This window comes from Opisthocomus hoazin, chromosome 9 (assembly GCF_030867145.1).
Source record: "Opisthocomus hoazin isolate bOpiHoa1 chromosome 9, bOpiHoa1.hap1, whole genome shotgun sequence".
NCBI lineage: Eukaryota > Metazoa > Chordata > Aves > Opisthocomiformes > Opisthocomidae > Opisthocomus > Opisthocomus hoazin.
In genome coordinates this window covers 22,844,382-22,863,464 of record NC_134422.1, presented here as the reverse complement: position 1 = coordinate 22,863,464, position 19,083 = coordinate 22,844,382, and the positions used below count along the sequence as shown (strand labels likewise).

Sequence of the window (19,083 nt, the reverse complement as noted above, 5' to 3'; positions counted from 1 at the left end):
ATATCATGCTTTAACATCACACACTGTAGATAATATCATAGAATCTGCAAGTGATAGGTTATCATTTCAAGGGTTACCCTGGTGAAGAATCTTAGTCTTGATTCTATGTATTACAGCTTATTAAAAATTTTGTTCTTAAATATTTATGCGTGGAGAGAGCACTATTTTCCCTTACTAGATTTCAGGTGTATTGAAGACAGTTAACTGAGGTATACTGGTAAAAATCTTTTGATAATGAAATACAAATTACAGAAGTGTGACTGTATATAGCTTAAATGTATACAGTTCAACCTTGTGTAATATAGTAGTTTTATTTCTGTTGATCAGGTTTTGTTTGGTGAACAGTAATGCCTCTTTACACTGGATAATTGTGATTACAATAATATTTTTCCCATGTTTATGCTTTGAGCATAGGTTTCTTTCTACTGGATTTTCATTTTGCTAAAAAAAGATTGTAATATAAAGTGCTGATGTAGTTGGAATAAACCAGTGTGTTCTGCTCTTGACATTTTTCTATGTTTGTTATCTCTTTTTTTCCAAGGGTGAAATTCACAGAGTGAGGTCAGATGGAACCAACAGGACAGTTTTTGCTCCAGCAGCTGTTATTGGTGCTCCTTTTGGCCTGGCATTGGATTGGATATCTGCAAACCTGTATTACAGTAACCCAGGGACGCAGTCAATTGAGGTAATTATTTAAGAGGGGCAACAGGAAAGTAAGAGCCTAGATTTTTGACTGCTATATATATAGGTTGAAATTACTAATTTTTTTTTAGTGAAAAAGTGAGATTAGATTTATTTTAAAATGCAAACAGTCTGTAGAGCAATACTTTACAAACATCAAGAAATAAATCTGAATTTGAGCACAGTCAAAAAAATTGAAAGCAGTGTATTCAGGGAACTTTATTTGTGCATAGATCTCTTCCCCTTCCCCCTTTTTTTTTTATCTTCCGTTCAAGTCATTAAGCTTCTGATGTTTGACACACAACCTTTCTGATCAGTAGAGTTATTATTATTACTATTATCACTTCAAATCAATGATCCCAAAGCAGTGCCTCTGAAAGTAAAGGAATGTTGCCATCAAATGCAGTAAGATACACTCCCAAATGCTTTGATATCCTATTATGTAGCTTTCTAGAGACTGGCAGTCTTATGGTATGTGAAGGATAAAATTGCCATTTAGTGAAGCAAATAGAGTATAAGCAATATATAATAGAGTAATGACTGTGAATAGGCACAGTCATTAATGTCCTTGTCTTGAGATATAAATATGTACTATTAAATTTAAAGACAGCTAATTTAAACAAATAAAATGGAATACTTTCTAAATCAACATTTCGTCAACTTGTTCAGCCTGTAATGCTTTCAAGATATTGTGGAAGCTGAAAGATTAACTATTTTGATACCTTATTTGTTAACATAGGCAAATTCTGAGCTGGAAGCAGCTCATTTAAGGGGTGTGTGTTAGAGAAGGGAGATGGTCAGAGTACAGAACAATATTGCTTTTTCTTCATAGTATTTGAGAGTCTTCTTCAATTTCAACTCCATGTGGATTTAGGCTTCCTTCCTTTAATTTGAAAATCTATCTTAAATTCTGTATTACGTGCTCTAATGAGTTTAATGTTTGTATAGGTCCTGAAGTTGCATGGTGACGTAATGTACAGGAAAACACTGATTACCAATGACGGTACCTCTCTGGGAGCTGGCACGCCGATTGGTTTGACAGTTGATCCAGCAAGAGGGTAAATTTCCAAAATTGCTGTTGTCTTTGTGTATTAGTATGTTCTCCACGTTTTTCTTAATTTTTGGGGTCTTCAGCTTCCATCCTGGATTTGACATGGGGTTTTTTTTTCATATTTGTGCAAAATTTATTTGTTCTTTGTCATGGTTTAGCCTGGCAGGCCGCTAAACACCACAGCTGTTTGCTCACTCCTTTCCCCCTTCAGTGGGATGGGAGAGAGAACTGAAAAAAAAAAAAAAAGGTGAAACTTGTGGGTTGAGATAAAGACAGTTTAGTGGGACAGAAAAAGAACAGAAAATAATAATAATGATAAAATAATACACAAAATAAGTGATGCACAATGCAATTGCTCACCACATTCTGACTGATGCCCATCCCATCCCTGAGCAGCAGTAGCCACCCCTTGACCAACTCCCCCTGGTTTATATGCTGAGCATGACATTGTATGGAACGAAATACCCCTTTGGCCAGTTGGGGTCAGCTGTCCTGGCTGTGCCCCCTCCCACCTTCTTGTACACCCCCAGCCTACTTGCCAGTGGGATGGTGTGAGAAGCAGAAAAGACCTTGACTCTGTATAAGCGTTGCTTAGCAACAACTAAAACATCAGTATGTTATCAATATTATTCTCATACTACATCCAAAACACAGCACTGTACCAGCTACTAGGAAGAAAATTAACTCTAACCCAGCTGAAACCAGGTCATTCTTTTTAAGCCCTAGAAAATAATTGCATGGCTTCATAAATTGTTGCATAGCTGTTCATTCTCCTTAATTTACCATATACTTATATGTTAATTTTTTTTTATTAAAAAGGATCTCAGAATATTATGATTGTGAAAAAAATCTCTGAAAAATGGGAACCCAGAGTAAAGAGAACTCTGAAGTCTTTCTTTGTAAAATGTTATGAATATCTTGTGATGTCTGTCTTGAGGCCTGTCTGCAGTAGAAAGACACACTGCATGGGAAGAATGTCACATGTTCAATAGCGTAACACTACAGACAATTTTACTGCTCTCTCCCAAAGACATATAATTTACTTTTTTTTCGAGTAGAGTACTCAAAACTGCAATCCAATCCCCAGCCACAATATTCCATAGGAGCATATTAGTAATGAGACAGTTCTGCTGGTGACTTGGAAGGCTTTCAGATAAATTGATGCCTGACTTTTTGTCCCTAGTTGGGAGTCTGGCTGCCATGTGCCCCACGTGTTCTTCAGCAGTGGAGGCCAGAGCAGTGCACATATTCCCCAGAGCCAGATAATGGAATTCTCTTTCATCTAGATTGTTAGACTTGTCATTTTATTTAAGTTGGAACCAAACTCACTGCTGAAACTTTGCAGCTGTCTGTGATACAGAATTATTATTCTCCCACTTTATTGTTATAGTCCTAATACTCTACTGAGTTTACCTGCTGACGGTATTGTGGATGACACAGAGGAGGATATGAATTTCTAAAAACAATTTAGCAGGCATTGTTCCCTTTTTCAAGGAAACAGGCATTTCTCTTTTTAAAGAGAAACAAGCATTTTTGTCTTTTTTCAAATGAGCTTTTTTTCATTATGTCCTTGTTCAAAGTGGTCTCTGTTCAGCATGTGCTGAAGTGTTTGGCTGAGGAAGGATTTAAGCCTATGCTCAAGTGACTCTGATCCATGGATCTCTGCTATCAGCTTTGCTAACAGATGTGATGATGTGTGTTACAGGAAGCTGTACTGGACAGACCATGGCACTGACAGTGGAGTTCCAGCAAAGATTGCCCGTGCAAACATGGATGGATCGGGCATACAAACCCTCTTCACTGGCAACCTTGACCATGTAGAGTTCATTACCATTGACATTAAGGAACAAAAGTTGTACTGGGCTGTCACAAGCACAGGAGTGGTAGGAGATTTTTTTCAAGAATTGCTTTTTTACCTGTCAGTCTATCTCTGTCTGTGGTTCACATGACTAATTCAGTTACTTTAGTTTACTCATGTAACTGGGAGTTGCAGGACCGAGCAAAATCTGAGTAACTGTTGATACTAGTTACCATTAAAAACATATTATTGATTTGAATGAAAAACCAGAAATCATTATTGGTATGCTGCTGACCCTTTCCTTCCTCTCATGTATAAAGAGATTTTAGTAGCATATGTTGCGTTTTAATTTTGTGTGGTAACATTGATCTTTTATTTTAAGAAATGTATTACATTTATTAAGCTTTAAACTGATTTCTTAGGTTGAGAAAGGCAATGTGGATGGTACAAATCGTGTGACTCTGGTGGTTCATCTTTCTCACCCATGGGGAATTGCTGTGTATGATACTTTTCTGTACTATACTGATCGAGATTATGAAGTTATTGAACGAGTTGACAAGTCCACTGGAGCAAACAAAGTAGTACTGAGAGATAATGTCCCAAGACTGAAGTGCCTACGCGTGTATTACAGAGACAGTGAGTATTTGCTAAAGAGACATTTTAAGCTATCCAACTTGTGAAAACTCAAACTTCCCTCAGAGGCATAATGCACATTCTTTGAAAGCAAATGGTATGATTAGGCTTTCAGGAAAAGTGTCAGAAGCATTTACCTGCTTTTCGGAAAGAGATGTTCCATCATTCTGTTAAGGCATCTATTGGCACATGCAGTTTTACTAAAATATTATCAATGTAATATTTGCTAAATAACAAATTTTGTTACTTTGGCTTCAAATTTATGTATCTGTTTTATCTGATTCTTGGCCCCATTGATCTTAGAGTACAATAAACCAGCAAATCCATTGCTAAAGCTTATGTGCTAAAATGTACAGTGATTAAGATCTTTATTTTTGTCAGCTGGTTGTTAATACTATGCAAGTATATGAATTTGGTTATATAGCTGCAGGAGTTTGTGATGACACAGTTCAGATTTTTTATGTCTTGCCATGTGTGTCTTTCACAGATTCTGCTGGTTCCTCAAATGGCTGCAGTAATAATATTGGAGTTTGCCAGCAGCTTTGCCTGCCTGTACCTGGTGGATTATTCTCCTGTGCCTGTGCTACCGGCTTTCAGCTAAATCCTGATAACAGAACCTGTTCCCCATACAGCTCATTTGTAATTGTTTCTATGCTTTCTGCAATTAAAGGATTTAGTTTAGAGACATCTGATCACTCTGAAGCCATGGTACCACTGGCAGGAAGAGGTATGTGAATATTATAGTAGGAAAAAATCTTGTAATGCCTAATATTTTGGCACTTCTTGCTGGCATAGCACATATTTTAAACAAGTTAGTTTATATCAATGATGATTATTACTTTTCAATTGTTTCAGGACGAAATGCGCTTCACGTGGATGTTCACATGCCTTCTGGTTTCATTTACTGGTGTGACTTCAGTAGCACAATTTCTTCTCAGAATGCAATACGTAAAATTAAACCTGATGGTTCTTATTTTAGAAATGTTGTTACAAATGGAATAGGACGAAATGGGATCCGTGGCATTGCAATTGACTGGGTAGCAGGTAAGCATAGCTGAATTTAGGAGAATGTTATTCTGTACAGATTGTAAAATTTTTAGACTAACATAAACGGATCCTAGTGGAACTATTTTGAATGGAAGTCCTATGATTCTAACTTGTGTGTCTAAGGACTGATTTTAAAACAAGAAATAGTACTGAATCACTCTTATGTTTAGATAGGTGTGTAAAAATGAAAGTTTATCAGAACAGATGGATACAACCTTTTCACATGATGCTTTCATATTTGTCTTAGGGCTTTTTTCTTCTCTGTGCACTCATAAATAGCTGTAATCCAGTGTACTACTGTATTTTAATACCATAGTGGAAAACAGGTAGCAGAGAAGAGTGCACAAAAGTTGTCTGATGACATTGTTGATAAGAAAGAAGGACCCTTCATCTACCCTCAGATTACTTTGTACAAATCCTATAAATTGGAATGAAAAGTAAAGAAAGCAGAAGAAATACTTTTTCTTTGAACTTTAATTTTCCCCCTTGCACTTCCTGTTCCTATTTAAATGTATTAGAGATTAATTCAAACATTAACTTTTCAGAAAGTGTTCATCGACCATTGCCATTAATACCTTTATTTTATACATAAACATACTATATATATGTTTTGCAAAAGCTCTTCTGTTGATTGATAGGCTTGTTGGGATGAGTTTTAGAATAATCATCTACTGTATTCATTTAACTTATTTACTGTATACAGTGCTGTGCTATAACATGGATTTCATAGCTGTGCATTGTAAAAGGTAAAGGAATAGGCATATGGAAGGGCAAACCAACAGTTTAGATTAAAAAAGCCAAACCAACAGAACACCAAAAGAACAGCTGTAGTTAATGCACTTTTCATCTTATACCACTGATTTTTCCCCATGGAAATCAATGAGGATTTAGAAATTGATTGACTATCGTCAGTTTGGGTGTCTTCTAATTCTTCAAAGTGTAGGCAAGTACCTTATGCTTCCAACTACTAAGATGTTTTGGATATTCATTTTATAGCTTAGTATTTTATCAGCTCATGTTTCTTAGATGTTAATGATATATATTAACTTTCTGGTTTGTTTTTCACTCTTTCTTTTTTTCTTCGTTAAATACAGGAAATCTTTATTTTACAAATGCATTCCTGACAGAGACTTTTATAGAAGTTTTGCGTTTAAACACAACTTATCGCCGTGTTCTGTTGAAAACTACCATAGATATGCCAAGGCACATAGTAGTCGACCCAAAAAACAGATATCTCTTCTGGGCAGATTATGGGCAAAATCCAAAGATCGAACGTGCATTTCTTGACTGCACCAACAGAACAGTTCTTGTGTCTGAGGGTGTTGTCACACCTCGTGGGTTGGCCATAGATCACAGCAATGGTTACATTTACTGGGTGGATGATTCCTTAGATATGATTGCAAGAATTCAGCCTGATGGTGGTGATGTTGAAATTGTGCGTTACGGCAGTCGCTATCCAACTCCGTATGGTATCACTGTCTTTGGAAGTTCTATAATCTGGGTGGATCGGAACCTGAAAAAAGTCTTCCAAGCCAGCAAGGAGCCAGGCAACTCTGATCAGCCAACAGTAATACGAGACAACATTAATTGGCTAAGGGATGTTACCATTTACAACAGTCATTTCCAGTCACGTTCACCCCTTGATGTCAACAACAATCCTTGTTTGGACAACAACGGAGGCTGTTCTCATCTGTGTTTTGCCCTGCCTGACATGCAGACACCCAGGTGTGGTTGTGCCTTTGGAACACTAGGCAGCGATGGCAAGAGATGTTCCATTTCAACTGATGATTACTTGATTTTTGCTCTTGAGAATGCCCTCAGAAGTATCCACCTAGATCCTGAAAATCACAGTCCCCCCTTCCGCCCAGTCAATGTGTTAAGAACTGCAGTGGCCCTGGATTTTGACAGCATAAACAACAGAATATATTTTACACAAAGTTATCCTTCAGGGACAGGAAGAATCAGCTATGTTAGTATTTACTCAGGAACTGGCTCTCCAACAGTAGTTGCATCTGGTAAGTGCACTGAAATATGATACAAAGTAATTGGATATTGAAAAAAATGGACTGCAGCACCTAGCACTAGCTCAGCAGGTATTTTTATCCTGATGGTCAAGGTAGACTATTTAGTTAAGATATTTGATTAAATGCTCCTTTTGACTCTTCTTGTCAGTTTTTTTCCTCTTCTGAGATTCTTATTTCATCTTGATCACAATGAAGTGGAAGTATAAAAATGTTACATATAGTTTTTATATATATGATAATATTTAATAAATTAAAATTATATATAGTAAATTATTATTATGGAGGGAGAGATGATTCCTGCTACCAGAATAGCAAGCCGAACTTAGGTCTATCTAACGAAATGGTCTTTGTAACACTACTGCATGCACAGGACTGCCTGAGTCCTAAGTATTAGTTCTTCAGATTTCTAAATGGACAGATTTTCACAAGGAGATCTTTGGTGTTGCCACATTATAATAGGCAAAGAGTATTGCAATATCTCAGGAAACCGTACTGAACTCGTGTGTGTGCTTGCATCTGTCTAAGACCTGGGGACTCCAGACGGCATAGCCTTTGACTGGATCAACAACAGAGTTTACTACAGTGACTACCTCAATCAGACGATCAGCTCCATGGCTGTGGATGGCTCTAACCGCACAGTGATTGCCCGGGTTCCACGACCAAGAGCTGTTGTATTAGATCCCTGCAGAGGGTATGTGTTGCACTTCGTGTATGTTATTTTGACTGCAAGTGAAACTACAGTTTAGACTTTGATGAAGACTGCCAGATACTTCCTGTTCTGAGCCCTAAGTTTCAGGTGTGCATAACAACCCTAGATCTAACTCTTCAGGTTTAAATTTTCTAAGGTGATCTCAGAGATTTGAATTTTCTTCTGTGATTTTTAGAAAGTTTATGAATGTGTAGTGCATGAGGCTCCACTTAGTGCAAGTGGGAGCCAGGTACTAGGGGTAAATGAGAACCATGTTACAGGTGTTTGTCAAGAAGTCAACCATCCTCCATTTGCTGTGTAAGACAGAAAAACAAAGGGTATTTCTTGAAATCAAGATTTCTTTGAGAATATCATATGATGATAATCAGGTGACACTGCCAAGAGATCTCTCTGTAGAGTCTTACATGATCTGTCCCCTTTTCTGCTGCATTTCCTGAATGCCTCAGAAGAATTCTTGTTTCCATATCAAAACACTCCCTGAGAGGCTGGGGACATCACGGTATTATACTGTATTTCTAATTTCATTACTAATTATACTCTGTTTCAAATGAAGATAGATAAGAAAGAGATTAAATGACTTTATGGATTCCCACAGGAGCTAGAAAAACTTTTCTGACATTCACTCCAGTGGAGCCCAGTGATCCCTGCTAGAAGATTCCCTTGTCAATGTGCGCCAAAATAGAGGCAGATGTTCTTTCCCACTAGTTTTGCACTGCACGCTTCAGTGAGAGACACCAGGGTAGAAATACCCTGGAGCAGATAAGAGCTTCATGAGCTTTATTTGCTGAAAATATAACCTTGCAATCATGTTATTGACAGGTATATGTACTGGACTGACTGGAGTTCAAATGCAAAGATAGAGCGAGCTACACTTGGAGGAAACTTCAGAACACCTATTGTAAGCACCAACTTGGTATGGCCAAACGGGCTTACCCTGGACTATGAAGAACAGCAGCTATACTGGGCTGATGCAAATCTGTATGTATTGTTGGTTTACATTTGTTGGTTTACATTTGGTTAATTTTTTAATAGGTCTGTTAATTATTTCTGCTCATTTCTTATTTGTTTTTCAGCAATTCAGTTGAATTTGGTACTTTGTATTACACATCTTAAGAGTTATGTAATAGCAATGCAATCTCAAGTCTTGATATTGATGTGGAACTACTGCACAATAAGAAGTTTTATTATGCCACAGTGCAGATTTAGTCCACTGCTTTATGGCATTTGTACCCCCTGGCAGTTTGTTCATCTTACATGCAACTTGGGACTTTTATAAGCATCTTGTCTAACAAATACAATCCCAGTGTACATTTTACATCATTCATTGCTCATGGCGCCTGTCACCTGTGGAATTCAGCATGATGTTCTTGCTGTTGCCTACCAGACGGAACTCTACACTTCAATTTGTGCCACCAGAATTTCTGCTGTCAGCAGGAAAGTTTTTAAAAATAGTTCGGTTTGTATCCATTCACATTCACCCAAATGACTGCAGCAGTCAGACCTTTCCCCTATGGTTCCTTCAGCATGGCAGTTGTTTTGTAGGCTTTTCCTTTGCTGTGACAGAAAAGTGATGTCTGTAATGTAATAACTCTTATAGTCTGTGCGTGTATGGGATCTTCTTGGAGGAAGGCATTCTTATTTGGATCCATCTGTGTGCAGAAGGACAGGGCATCTGAAATGGGACCTTCTATTTTAAGGGGAATGCTGGATGTCAAATGAGACATCCTCTTTTCTCTTTCAGACTCTAGTTAATGTAGGTAGGGGAGCATATGCTTCAACAGTGTGAAGTTGTCTTTGTTCTGTCTTTCATGGAGAGGGCCTTTACCCCTTCAGAGGGACAGATACCACTATCGGGTAAGATATGAAGCGCAGACACTCAAAAATGACAATGCTCCTTAGCTCTGAATGCACCAAGAGAATACAAGTGCGAGGCGTATATTCGTCTCCATTTTAAGTCTTCCTTATTCTCATCTTGCTTATGCTAGTCTCCCAAAGGTGCTATCCTCTTTTCTTTAAAGTAGTGTTTCTGTTCTTTTGTTCTAGACCCTTCTGTTGCCTTGTAGGCATTGTGATACGATTGAGCACATACGCAACTCTTGAGATACATCTGAAGCATATAGAAAGTATGTGCTAGTTGTACTCGGTTCCTTTCCTGTATCTTCACAATTGGTGCATACAACATAGTAAGAATCCCTCACCAGATAACACCTTGGAACGCTATGTACAGGGCTCCCCCTCGAAAGTTCCCTGTGGCTTGAAAGGGGGAAATTCTCCTGCAATACAGGCTCAGATAGTCGCATTTGAGCTTCTTTCTTTTGTAGAAGCACAATTTCATAGAAAAGTGCCTTTGTGCACTTTTCTTACAACTGTTCTTTCACATTAAAGTTTTTGCCTTATAAAGTGTCTGCCTATTTTTATTTTCCCGTAGTAGTTACTAAAATCATATTTTTTCTTCTCCTCCCTATATGAAATGCAGCCTTTCACTTCCTACAAGTGATGACAAAGGAGATGACCTGTTCAGCTTGTTGAGAAATTTCTTATCTGCTCATTTTGTCTTGTTAGCCATTTCCATTCTTACTGAGCCCACACTGGCAGTCTACATGCCTTAAATACAAATGCCTTAAATACAATTGGTAATAATTAAATTTTGTCTTTAGCGGATACTTAAACATACAGTTGCTTTGATGTTCGAAAAAATAAGGTCAAGTGATTTTCTTACTGCTAATGCTAAATTGTTGGAGCATTTCTGTGTTTCTGTGAGAACTCTTTTGGTGGCTTGAACCAAAAGATGGAGCTTCTGCTTGCAGTCTCCAACAGCAAGATTTGGCCCTTCTGAATTCACAGACAAGAGGTATTGACCACACAGTGACGAACAGGGAGAGAAGCGGCTATCAGGAAGAACATCACCGGTTGGGATGTCTTTAGTCCCACATCTTCCTTATCCTTACCCTCCATAGGGCCATTCTGTGACTCTTATTAACTCCTTTTCAGAAGCTTGTGTGTGAAAGATACCACAGCCTCTTAGAGAATCGTTCTGTTCCATTGACGTTCCGTAAACACCACTCCACTTCTTAGGCCTTATGCCTTTATGCATAAGCATACACACTGCCCTACCTTTGTCTGCTCTTTAGAGATGAGTATTAAGAGCAGTGCAGTTGAATGATGCCATACTTGATGGAGCAGAGACAACCCGAAGTGAGTTCTTTCTGTCAGTAAAAGGTTGGCAGCCTTGCCGTGTGAACGTTACAGTGTGACTGAACAGCAAGATGCTGGGAGCTGGACACAAGGAACAGCCTTTGTCTGTGCTCGTTCTCGTTCTACTATCTTCAGCTGGCTGACTATCTCATCTCATCTCATCTCATCTCATCTCATCTCATCTCATCTCATCTCATCTCATCTCATCTCATCTCATCTCATCTCATCTCATCTCATCTCATCATCTCATTTTCAGCATTTACTTATATCCTGATGTTTTCTGTCAAGCTGTTTCTCTTCCTTTGAATAACCCCATCCATTACTTGTTAATCCTTCTCTTGTCATCCTCATTGCAAATAACTTTTGAACATTCTCAATTTTCTCTTCTCTCATGCTTTATTCTTGTATGGTCTGCCTGTCTCAGGAATCTGTGTGGTAAAAGGAACCTTTAACATTTGTCATTGTTTTATAAATAATGTTTAGAAATATGTCCTTGCATGAATAGTGCATATGAAGTCTCCTGGCATCAGCATGTTTTCTCCTGCTTCCCCACTGACCTTTGCTGAAGTGCTCATTACAGGTGGGAATGGCTGAAGGGGAGAGGCAGTGACAAGGTGGTTGTGGGTCAGTAGTACTGTCTGCATGAGTTCACATACAGCAGGAACATGTCTATCACAGAACTTGGAGTTAAATGCTGATTTTCTGGGGCTCCTTGAAGTCTTGCATGTTGGAATTTTGTTTATCATTGCAAACACTGTTCTAAGGTAGAATCAGAACTGGAATTTCAACTAGGAAGAAATGTTTATCATAGACTATATATTTTATATATGTGGTTGTCATTAATATTAGAACTGTCTTTCCCTCCTGTATTCTTATATGAGAAATAGCGAAAAAATGCGTGTTTATAGTCTTGTGAATTTGCTTGTATTTTCTGATTGTGTAAATTTGGATCTTCAGAAAATAAAACTGAAATGAAAATGTGTCCCATTTCATGGGAAATCTGGTTTTCTCCTTGTACAAGAAGTCATTAACATCATACCCATTCCAAAAGTATATTCTCTCATGAAGTTTTGCATTGTTTTTAGATATCAGTAGTGTAGTTGTTTAAACATTTCAGTCTTCAGCCTGATTACTCTCAGTACATTATTGTGTCAGTATTACAGAGCTGCTACTCTGCATCACTATTGAAGGCATAGACTGGAAAATTTGAGATTATTAACTCATAATAGTACCCTGCATATTGGTGCACATTACCAAAATGGTGGATACTAGTTGCAGGACTAATTAGAGCATGGCTTTATGCATTAAAGACTTTCTTTTAAGGTGTAATAATTTCTTTGTTATTTTAGACAGAAGATTGAGCGATGCACTCTCACCGGTACAAATCGTGAGGTAATTGTTAGCACTGCTCTACATCCATTTGCAATGACATTGTTTGATCAGCACATATATTGGACAGACTGGAACACACGAAGCATTTACCGAGCTAATAAGTATGATGGTTCGGATCAGATTGTAATGATCATGAATCTTCCACAAAGACCAATGGATATTCATGTCTGGGCAAAAAGTAAGCAGCAGCAGTGTACCAACCCTTGCAACCAGTTCAATGGTGGCTGCAGTCACATCTGTGCACCAGGTAAGTTGTTACACTTTGATGACTGTAAGCTGTTAGTGTTGCTTGTTCTACAGTTCATAGTAGAACAGTTTTAGTCACATGGGGACAGCTAAAATATTTCTTGGTATTCCTGAATGTTTAATATTTATTTTACTTATAAATGCAATCAAAATGATTGCCATTCAAGATCATAGTATTTTGCAAACACACCTGAGGTTTGTGTCCGAGAACCCTCACAAATAGAAATAATGGGTTTCTCTAATTTAAACCAAAACATTGTTTTCTGGGGTTTTAACTTTTTTTTCCTCGGGGATGAGACATGAAGTGAGCTCTGCAGCATACGATTACCTTGGGAATACATACTGATACGCTGTATACTGAACAGATGTTTTCTGTCACATATTCAAAAAATCTTTATGGTCACTATTTTTTTTATCACATATTATTATCAAGTCCTTCCCTAATGATTAATTTCCAAAATAAACATTTCTACTGCCTCATTTTAAATGTTGGACAATTACTAAGAAGATAACACAAATTTCTGTCTACAATGTGGAGCAGATGTCCTTTTGAGTCATGGACTCCAGAAGCATACTCTGTATCATCAGCTCTATATTGGGGTGAGACCTGAGTGACACATGTATCCTATCTTGTATCTCTCCTTGTGCATGTGTAAGCAGACAGTCAAAGCGCTCCAACAGGTTGCCAGTCCAGGTGGCCAGGAAACCAGAAAGGCAGTGCACCCCAAAGAGCATACCTGTTACAGAGCATGTGTTGTGCATTTTTGGAAGTTATGATCCTTGACTTTAAAAACCTCATTCAGTGCCTGCTTCCATTTTTAGCATCTTAAATGCCTTTAAAAATCTGTCTTGCCTGAAAACAATTCAAATTTCTAATTGATTTTGAGAGCAGTTAGTCTAGTGCATGGAGTTTTGAAAACCGTGTTTCGATTCTGAGGGACAGAGCCTCAGCTGGTGTGGCACTGATACTCGAAAGCATCAGATGCCATCTTGCTGCCAACCAAAAATTATTTGGACAACAAGCAAATATTAAGATACTCCAGGTTCTCATCTCAGTTCATCTAGGGAACTCTGAAATAACTCTTGTGGGTTTTGATGGGTTTGCATACGCTTAACTGAGATGAAAATCTGGCTAAGTCACCACACTTCTATGTAAGCAGATGGATCTTAGAGGAATTGTGAGAAGTTAATTGCCTTTTCCAATGGTACAACTGTGAACGGTTTCATAGAATCCTATGCAAAGCATCAATGTTAAATCTGTTTCATTTTTTTATCTCTTGTTTTTTTCTTAAACTGTCAAACATAAATTTAGGTCCAGCTGGTGCAGAATGTCAGTGCCCCTCTGAAGGTCGCTGGTATTTAGCCAATAATAACAAGCACTGTATTGTGGATAATGGTACCAGGTGTGATACTGGTTTCTTTACATGCCTTAATGGGCAATGTATCTCCGAGCGATGGAAGTGCGACAATGACAATGATTGTGGTGATGGCAGTGATGAGTTGGAAAGTGTGTGTGGTAAGCATTTAAAATAACTGCATGAAAATGATGCAGACTCTGTCTTGTCTGTATGGTATTCTCTAACACTTTTATGGCTTTATGATCATGGATCTTGTGGCTGTAGTTTGGAAACAATCCCTCGCTTGCTCACAGACTTGGGGTCTGAATAGCAACTGGTTCGCTGTAGAATCCAAAAGCGCTATAGTATTGAATTTTTAGCATGTATAGCCAATTTCTACTTTGTTTAATTCAAATATATATTTTACTTTTCATGCAGTCCGTTTTGCGGCTGTGTTTGTCCTGGCAGGTAAAAAAATCGTGATTTTACTTGTTACTTTGTCAGAGAACTTAGATTACATCTTATCCATGTCTATTCTTTCTCTCTTTCTTTCTTTCTTTCTTTTTTTTATTTTCTGCAGCTTTCCATACTTGTCAGCCAACAGCTTTTACGTGTGGTAATGGGCGATGCGTGCCCTATCATTACCGCTGTGATCACTACAATGACTGTGGAGATAACAGTGATGAGGTTGGCTGCTTGTTCCGAACTTGTGACTCCCACACAGAATTTACTTGCAATAATGGAAGGTGTATATCTCTTCAGTACGTCTGCAACGGGGTAAACAACTGTTACGATGATGGCACATCAGATGAGAGAAATTGTCGTAAGTTTATCTTAATTACCTAGTGCATATTTGAGTCTGACTCTTTAGACCAAAGAAGAGCCAAATATTTTTGTGTGTGAAGAATTCTGACAAAACCAGCAAAGGGGAGAAAAGATTTCGTTATTTGCATTACAGATTTTACTTTGTGTTATTTCAAGTGAATAGAACTGTTAAAAGATATTCCAGAGTACCCTAAGATATTACATAATAACTATTGCTTTAAATAGTCTGCCTTGGTGCAACAAATGCTCATGCAGTGCTGAATGTTAGGTCTTGTGAGTAATCCCATGAATTTAAAAAAGATTATTTCAGATGAATTGGATGTGAGGCTTGTATTTTTGCAGGATTAGCCTGGAGTTTGACAGTGGGTTTTTACTTGTATCATGCTATATTAATTATACTAGATTTAATCATCAGGATTGTATATTGTGACTCTCATGCAGGCAGTTTGTTCTGTTTAAAATTATCTTCCTTAGAGCTCTCAAAGTTATCAGTTGTATTTGTTTTTCTTAAGATGTAAACTATGATTAGTTTGATATTGACTACTTATTGCAGATAATCAAATGAATCATGTCTTTGCACTAAGATTACATTCTTCCATGGAAAATTTATATCTGGAGTCAGTGAAAGTGATGAAAGTGTGTTTAGAGAAGTTTGGGATTTTTTACACTTCTGTGTGCACACTGATTTTTTTTTTTTTTCTTTTTAACATATTATTTGTGACAATTTTTTTGTTCTCGGTGAAATCTGAATATTTGAAATTCCTGGTCTGTTAGTAATTTTTAGTTGGTCTGATGATTCATACAGTACTAGCTGGTTGCAAATGCAGGTGTTACAGTGTGAATACATGTCAGTTTACATTCCTTCACCCCCAAGTATTAGCATGTATTTCTTTGATCATGTTTTTGTCAGGATTGTTGTCAGTGAAAGCAGTTGTCTAATTATTTCCATAGAGCATGAGTAGTATGAGCGCACTTTAGCAAGTGAGTGACATGAGACTCTTCCTAACAATATTTTGTATTTTTCAATGAGATACAGCTTAACAGTATTTTAAAAAGCTCTGAAGAACTTTTGCTTTTTTTTTCTCCCTCCTTAAAGCCGAGCGCACTTGCCAGTCTGGTTTTACAAAATGTCAAAGCACAAATATTTGCATTCCTCGAACGTATTTGTGTGATGGTGATAATGACTGTGGAGATATGAGTGACGAGAGTCCTACTCACTGTGGTAAGCTAACAAGGCCTTGGTTACTTTTCTGTTAATTCAGTAATTAATTCCACTGATCTTTACCCTGTGACATAATTCTCAAAACATCCGCTCTTGTAATACTAAAGTGTTATAAGGTATATGCATTGTGTTATTAGTTCTCAATTATCTAAATCATGCTTTTGTCTAATAAAAGGGATCGTAATTTTTTTGCAGCATTTTTATACAGCATTTTAGGGATCATTCCTTTTGCTTATTCCGCTCTGTATCCTTTATGGTTTTACAAGGTAATTGGCACTTAAGTATTGGAGCGAATTGGCTTTTTCTGGAACTTTAACATTAGAATATTTTTCCTTCTAATCAAATGAAATGGTATACAGTCTCAAAGGTAATTTCTTTTAGCTCTTTCATGTAGTTATGTATGCCTTAGCAAATGGTTCATTGTTCATTGTAGCTTCCAGTTAGTGTATAGAAGTGTCTAGTTTTCAATCAGTTGTAATTACAAACCAGTTTATCTTTGCTAGTACAGACATTTGTTTTTGGTACTAGCCAGGTAGTACTTTTCACATATGAAATGTTTTGGATCAGCTTGTAAAACATAATGGATATTTTCAGATAATTCATTTTTTGTATTGTGTAAAAGTGGATTATTTTTGCTTTTGCTGGTTTTCCTAAAGGTACCTGCCTTGAATTAACTATGCCACAATTTCTGTAAAATATGAGTTCATTTTTTCTAGCCAGAATGTGGCCATTTTGTCTATGGACAGCTACATGTCAAAAATGTGTGGCTATATATACAGACATAGTGAGTCTTGTGCTGCTCATGAAAGGTGTGCTTTGTCTCTTCCACTGTTTATCCCAGCAGCACTGCTGAACTATTAAATTGAGAAGTGGTGAAGGGCAAGAAAGAGGAGAGAAACGGGAATGGGAGACGGAATTGCTTTTGATTTCCACCATTAAAGGCACATAGAAGAGCAAGTTAAAAGGCCAGACTAGGTTCTTTTGGTATCTTGAAATCATCAGAGGGTACAGGAAAGTATTAGTAACTGCTGAAGAAATTATCAAACCCACTATGCCTGCCAGGATCAAAGGGCTCAGCCAAAGTGCACAAGGAATGTTTGCAGTGTGCTTAGCTGGAACTATTCAGTGTTACAGTTTGTTCTTCACTGCCATTAAGAGGATTCCTACCTGCAAGTGAAGAAAAATTGGTGGAAGAACAAGGAAAGCATTATCTGCCATGAGATGTTACTTCCTTACTGCATGTTTTGATTCCTTGTAAAGCATGCAGTCTGCTACCTCCTGGTTTGGGCACTGGAGAAATGAGCATACTGGATTGTGGTCATTTTCTTGTGCACAAATCTCAAGTATAAATGTAGAACATATTTACAGTTACTGCATGCAATCCTATTTCCAGGGCAGATTCTGTCTACTTATTAGCTGATATGTATATCCAAGGAGAGAATTAAGTCCATTTTCTGCTTACAAAGATCAAGCTAGTTTGTACAAAGCACTCTTTGCAGATAGGCTGTGAAAAGACATCCTTTCTAGCATAATTTTTTCTCTTTCATTTTTGGGGTCTGTAATTTTTTTCATAACATGGGCTCAAAAGCAACTTAAAACAAATTGGAAAGATAACAGAAAGAAAAAAGTCATACATAGGTTTTTTCTTCCAGTCTCACTGACTTGCACAAATAGTGAGTTTCGCTGTACATCGGGACGTTGTATTCCTGCTCATTGGTACTGTGATCAAGGAATAGACTGTGCTGATGGCTCTGATGAACCTGCCTCTTGTGGTAAGTTTATGCTCAGAAGATACAACACAATAGATTATGAGAAATCAGTAGTTCCTCTTGTAGGCAGCAGCCTGAATCCAGACTAGGTGGAAAAGAAGTATTTTCTGAGGTTTACTCACTGACTCTAAGTAATCTGAGTCACTGAGTAATTGAAGTCTTAAATGCTTAAATCTGTGTATGGAATATGAAGGCTTTTAATTGCCACAATTGATTGTGTTTAATGTGATTATTCTTAATGTATAACCTCCTGTCTCTTTATAAGACTATGATGGTGGTGAATCAAGTGATGAAAAGTAGCAAGTATTTTGATGTTGTTTTGGATGTAAAAGCAGATGTCATGCTGTACAGGGAGTGTGCACGCAATATTGCATTTGGGAAAAAAAGGAATGTGGGATGCAGAGGAACATTTTTCACACAGTATGAGGTAGAGTATCATAGAATTACAATAAGAAAATCCTGTATGTACAACAGAAACTGATGGTAATAAGCAGCAGAGAGGGTAAGAAGGTGAAAAGAAGTAGGGTAATCTCCAGGAAGGAAGAGGAGAGTCTAACTGAAGGAACTGAGAATTGATGTTACAACATAGTCATTATTCTCACTGTAAAAGTTGGCATAACACAAAGCAGAACAGAGTCTTCTATGACTGAAGCAGGGCTGATAGCTCACTTTGCACATTGCTGGAGTTGCGTGCTTAGCTTAAGAGAATGTCTTGCAGCTTACACCTTAACTCTCTTACACTTAAGCTTCTGTTTTGCATTTGTCATAAGATTCTCCCTAAATACCCTCCTCAGTAGATTTTCATGGCAGTGCAGCTTAGCTGAACAAGCAGAGTGACTGTGTTCATTTTAAAGTGCCCCAAGTGCGGAGTTGTTCAAGTGACCAGTTCAGATGTGACGATGGCAGATGTATCCCAGCAACATGGATCTGTGATGGTGATAATGACTGTGGGGATATGAGTGATGAGGATCAAAGACATAATTGTGGTAAGTGATTAATGCAAATAGATGTTGCACTTTCTTTGTTTGTCCTGCAGACATTTTTTAGAAAACAACCAACCAACCACCAAACCTCAACCCTCTGCCAATTTTCCTATCCATAAAGATGCACATTAAGCATGAGGTACACTCTGTACCTTCATTTTCACTATATTG

At 37.7% G+C, this 19,083-nt stretch overlaps 1 protein-coding gene across 1 annotated transcript in view; it reads left to right on the top strand.

The window, feature by feature from the left end:
- Positions 1–19,083, top strand: part of LRP2 (LDL receptor related protein 2) — a 130,967-nt gene that overhangs the window by 72,324 nt on the left and 39,560 nt on the right. Inside the window, exons 33-47 of the mRNA XM_075430425.1 lie at positions 542–685; positions 1,630–1,739; positions 3,438–3,615; positions 3,953–4,166; positions 4,651–4,890; positions 5,019–5,207; positions 6,305–7,225; positions 7,760–7,925; positions 8,763–8,921; positions 12,488–12,777; positions 14,089–14,292; positions 14,694–14,936; positions 16,035–16,160; positions 17,813–17,932; positions 18,784–18,915. Coding sequence (XP_075286540.1) covers positions 542–685; positions 1,630–1,739; positions 3,438–3,615; positions 3,953–4,166; positions 4,651–4,890; positions 5,019–5,207; positions 6,305–7,225; positions 7,760–7,925; positions 8,763–8,921; positions 12,488–12,777; positions 14,089–14,292; positions 14,694–14,936; positions 16,035–16,160; positions 17,813–17,932; positions 18,784–18,915 — 3,436 coding nt within the window. The remainder of the gene's footprint in view (positions 1–541; positions 686–1,629; positions 1,740–3,437; positions 3,616–3,952; positions 4,167–4,650; positions 4,891–5,018; positions 5,208–6,304; positions 7,226–7,759; positions 7,926–8,762; positions 8,922–12,487; positions 12,778–14,088; positions 14,293–14,693; positions 14,937–16,034; positions 16,161–17,812; positions 17,933–18,783; positions 18,916–19,083) is intronic.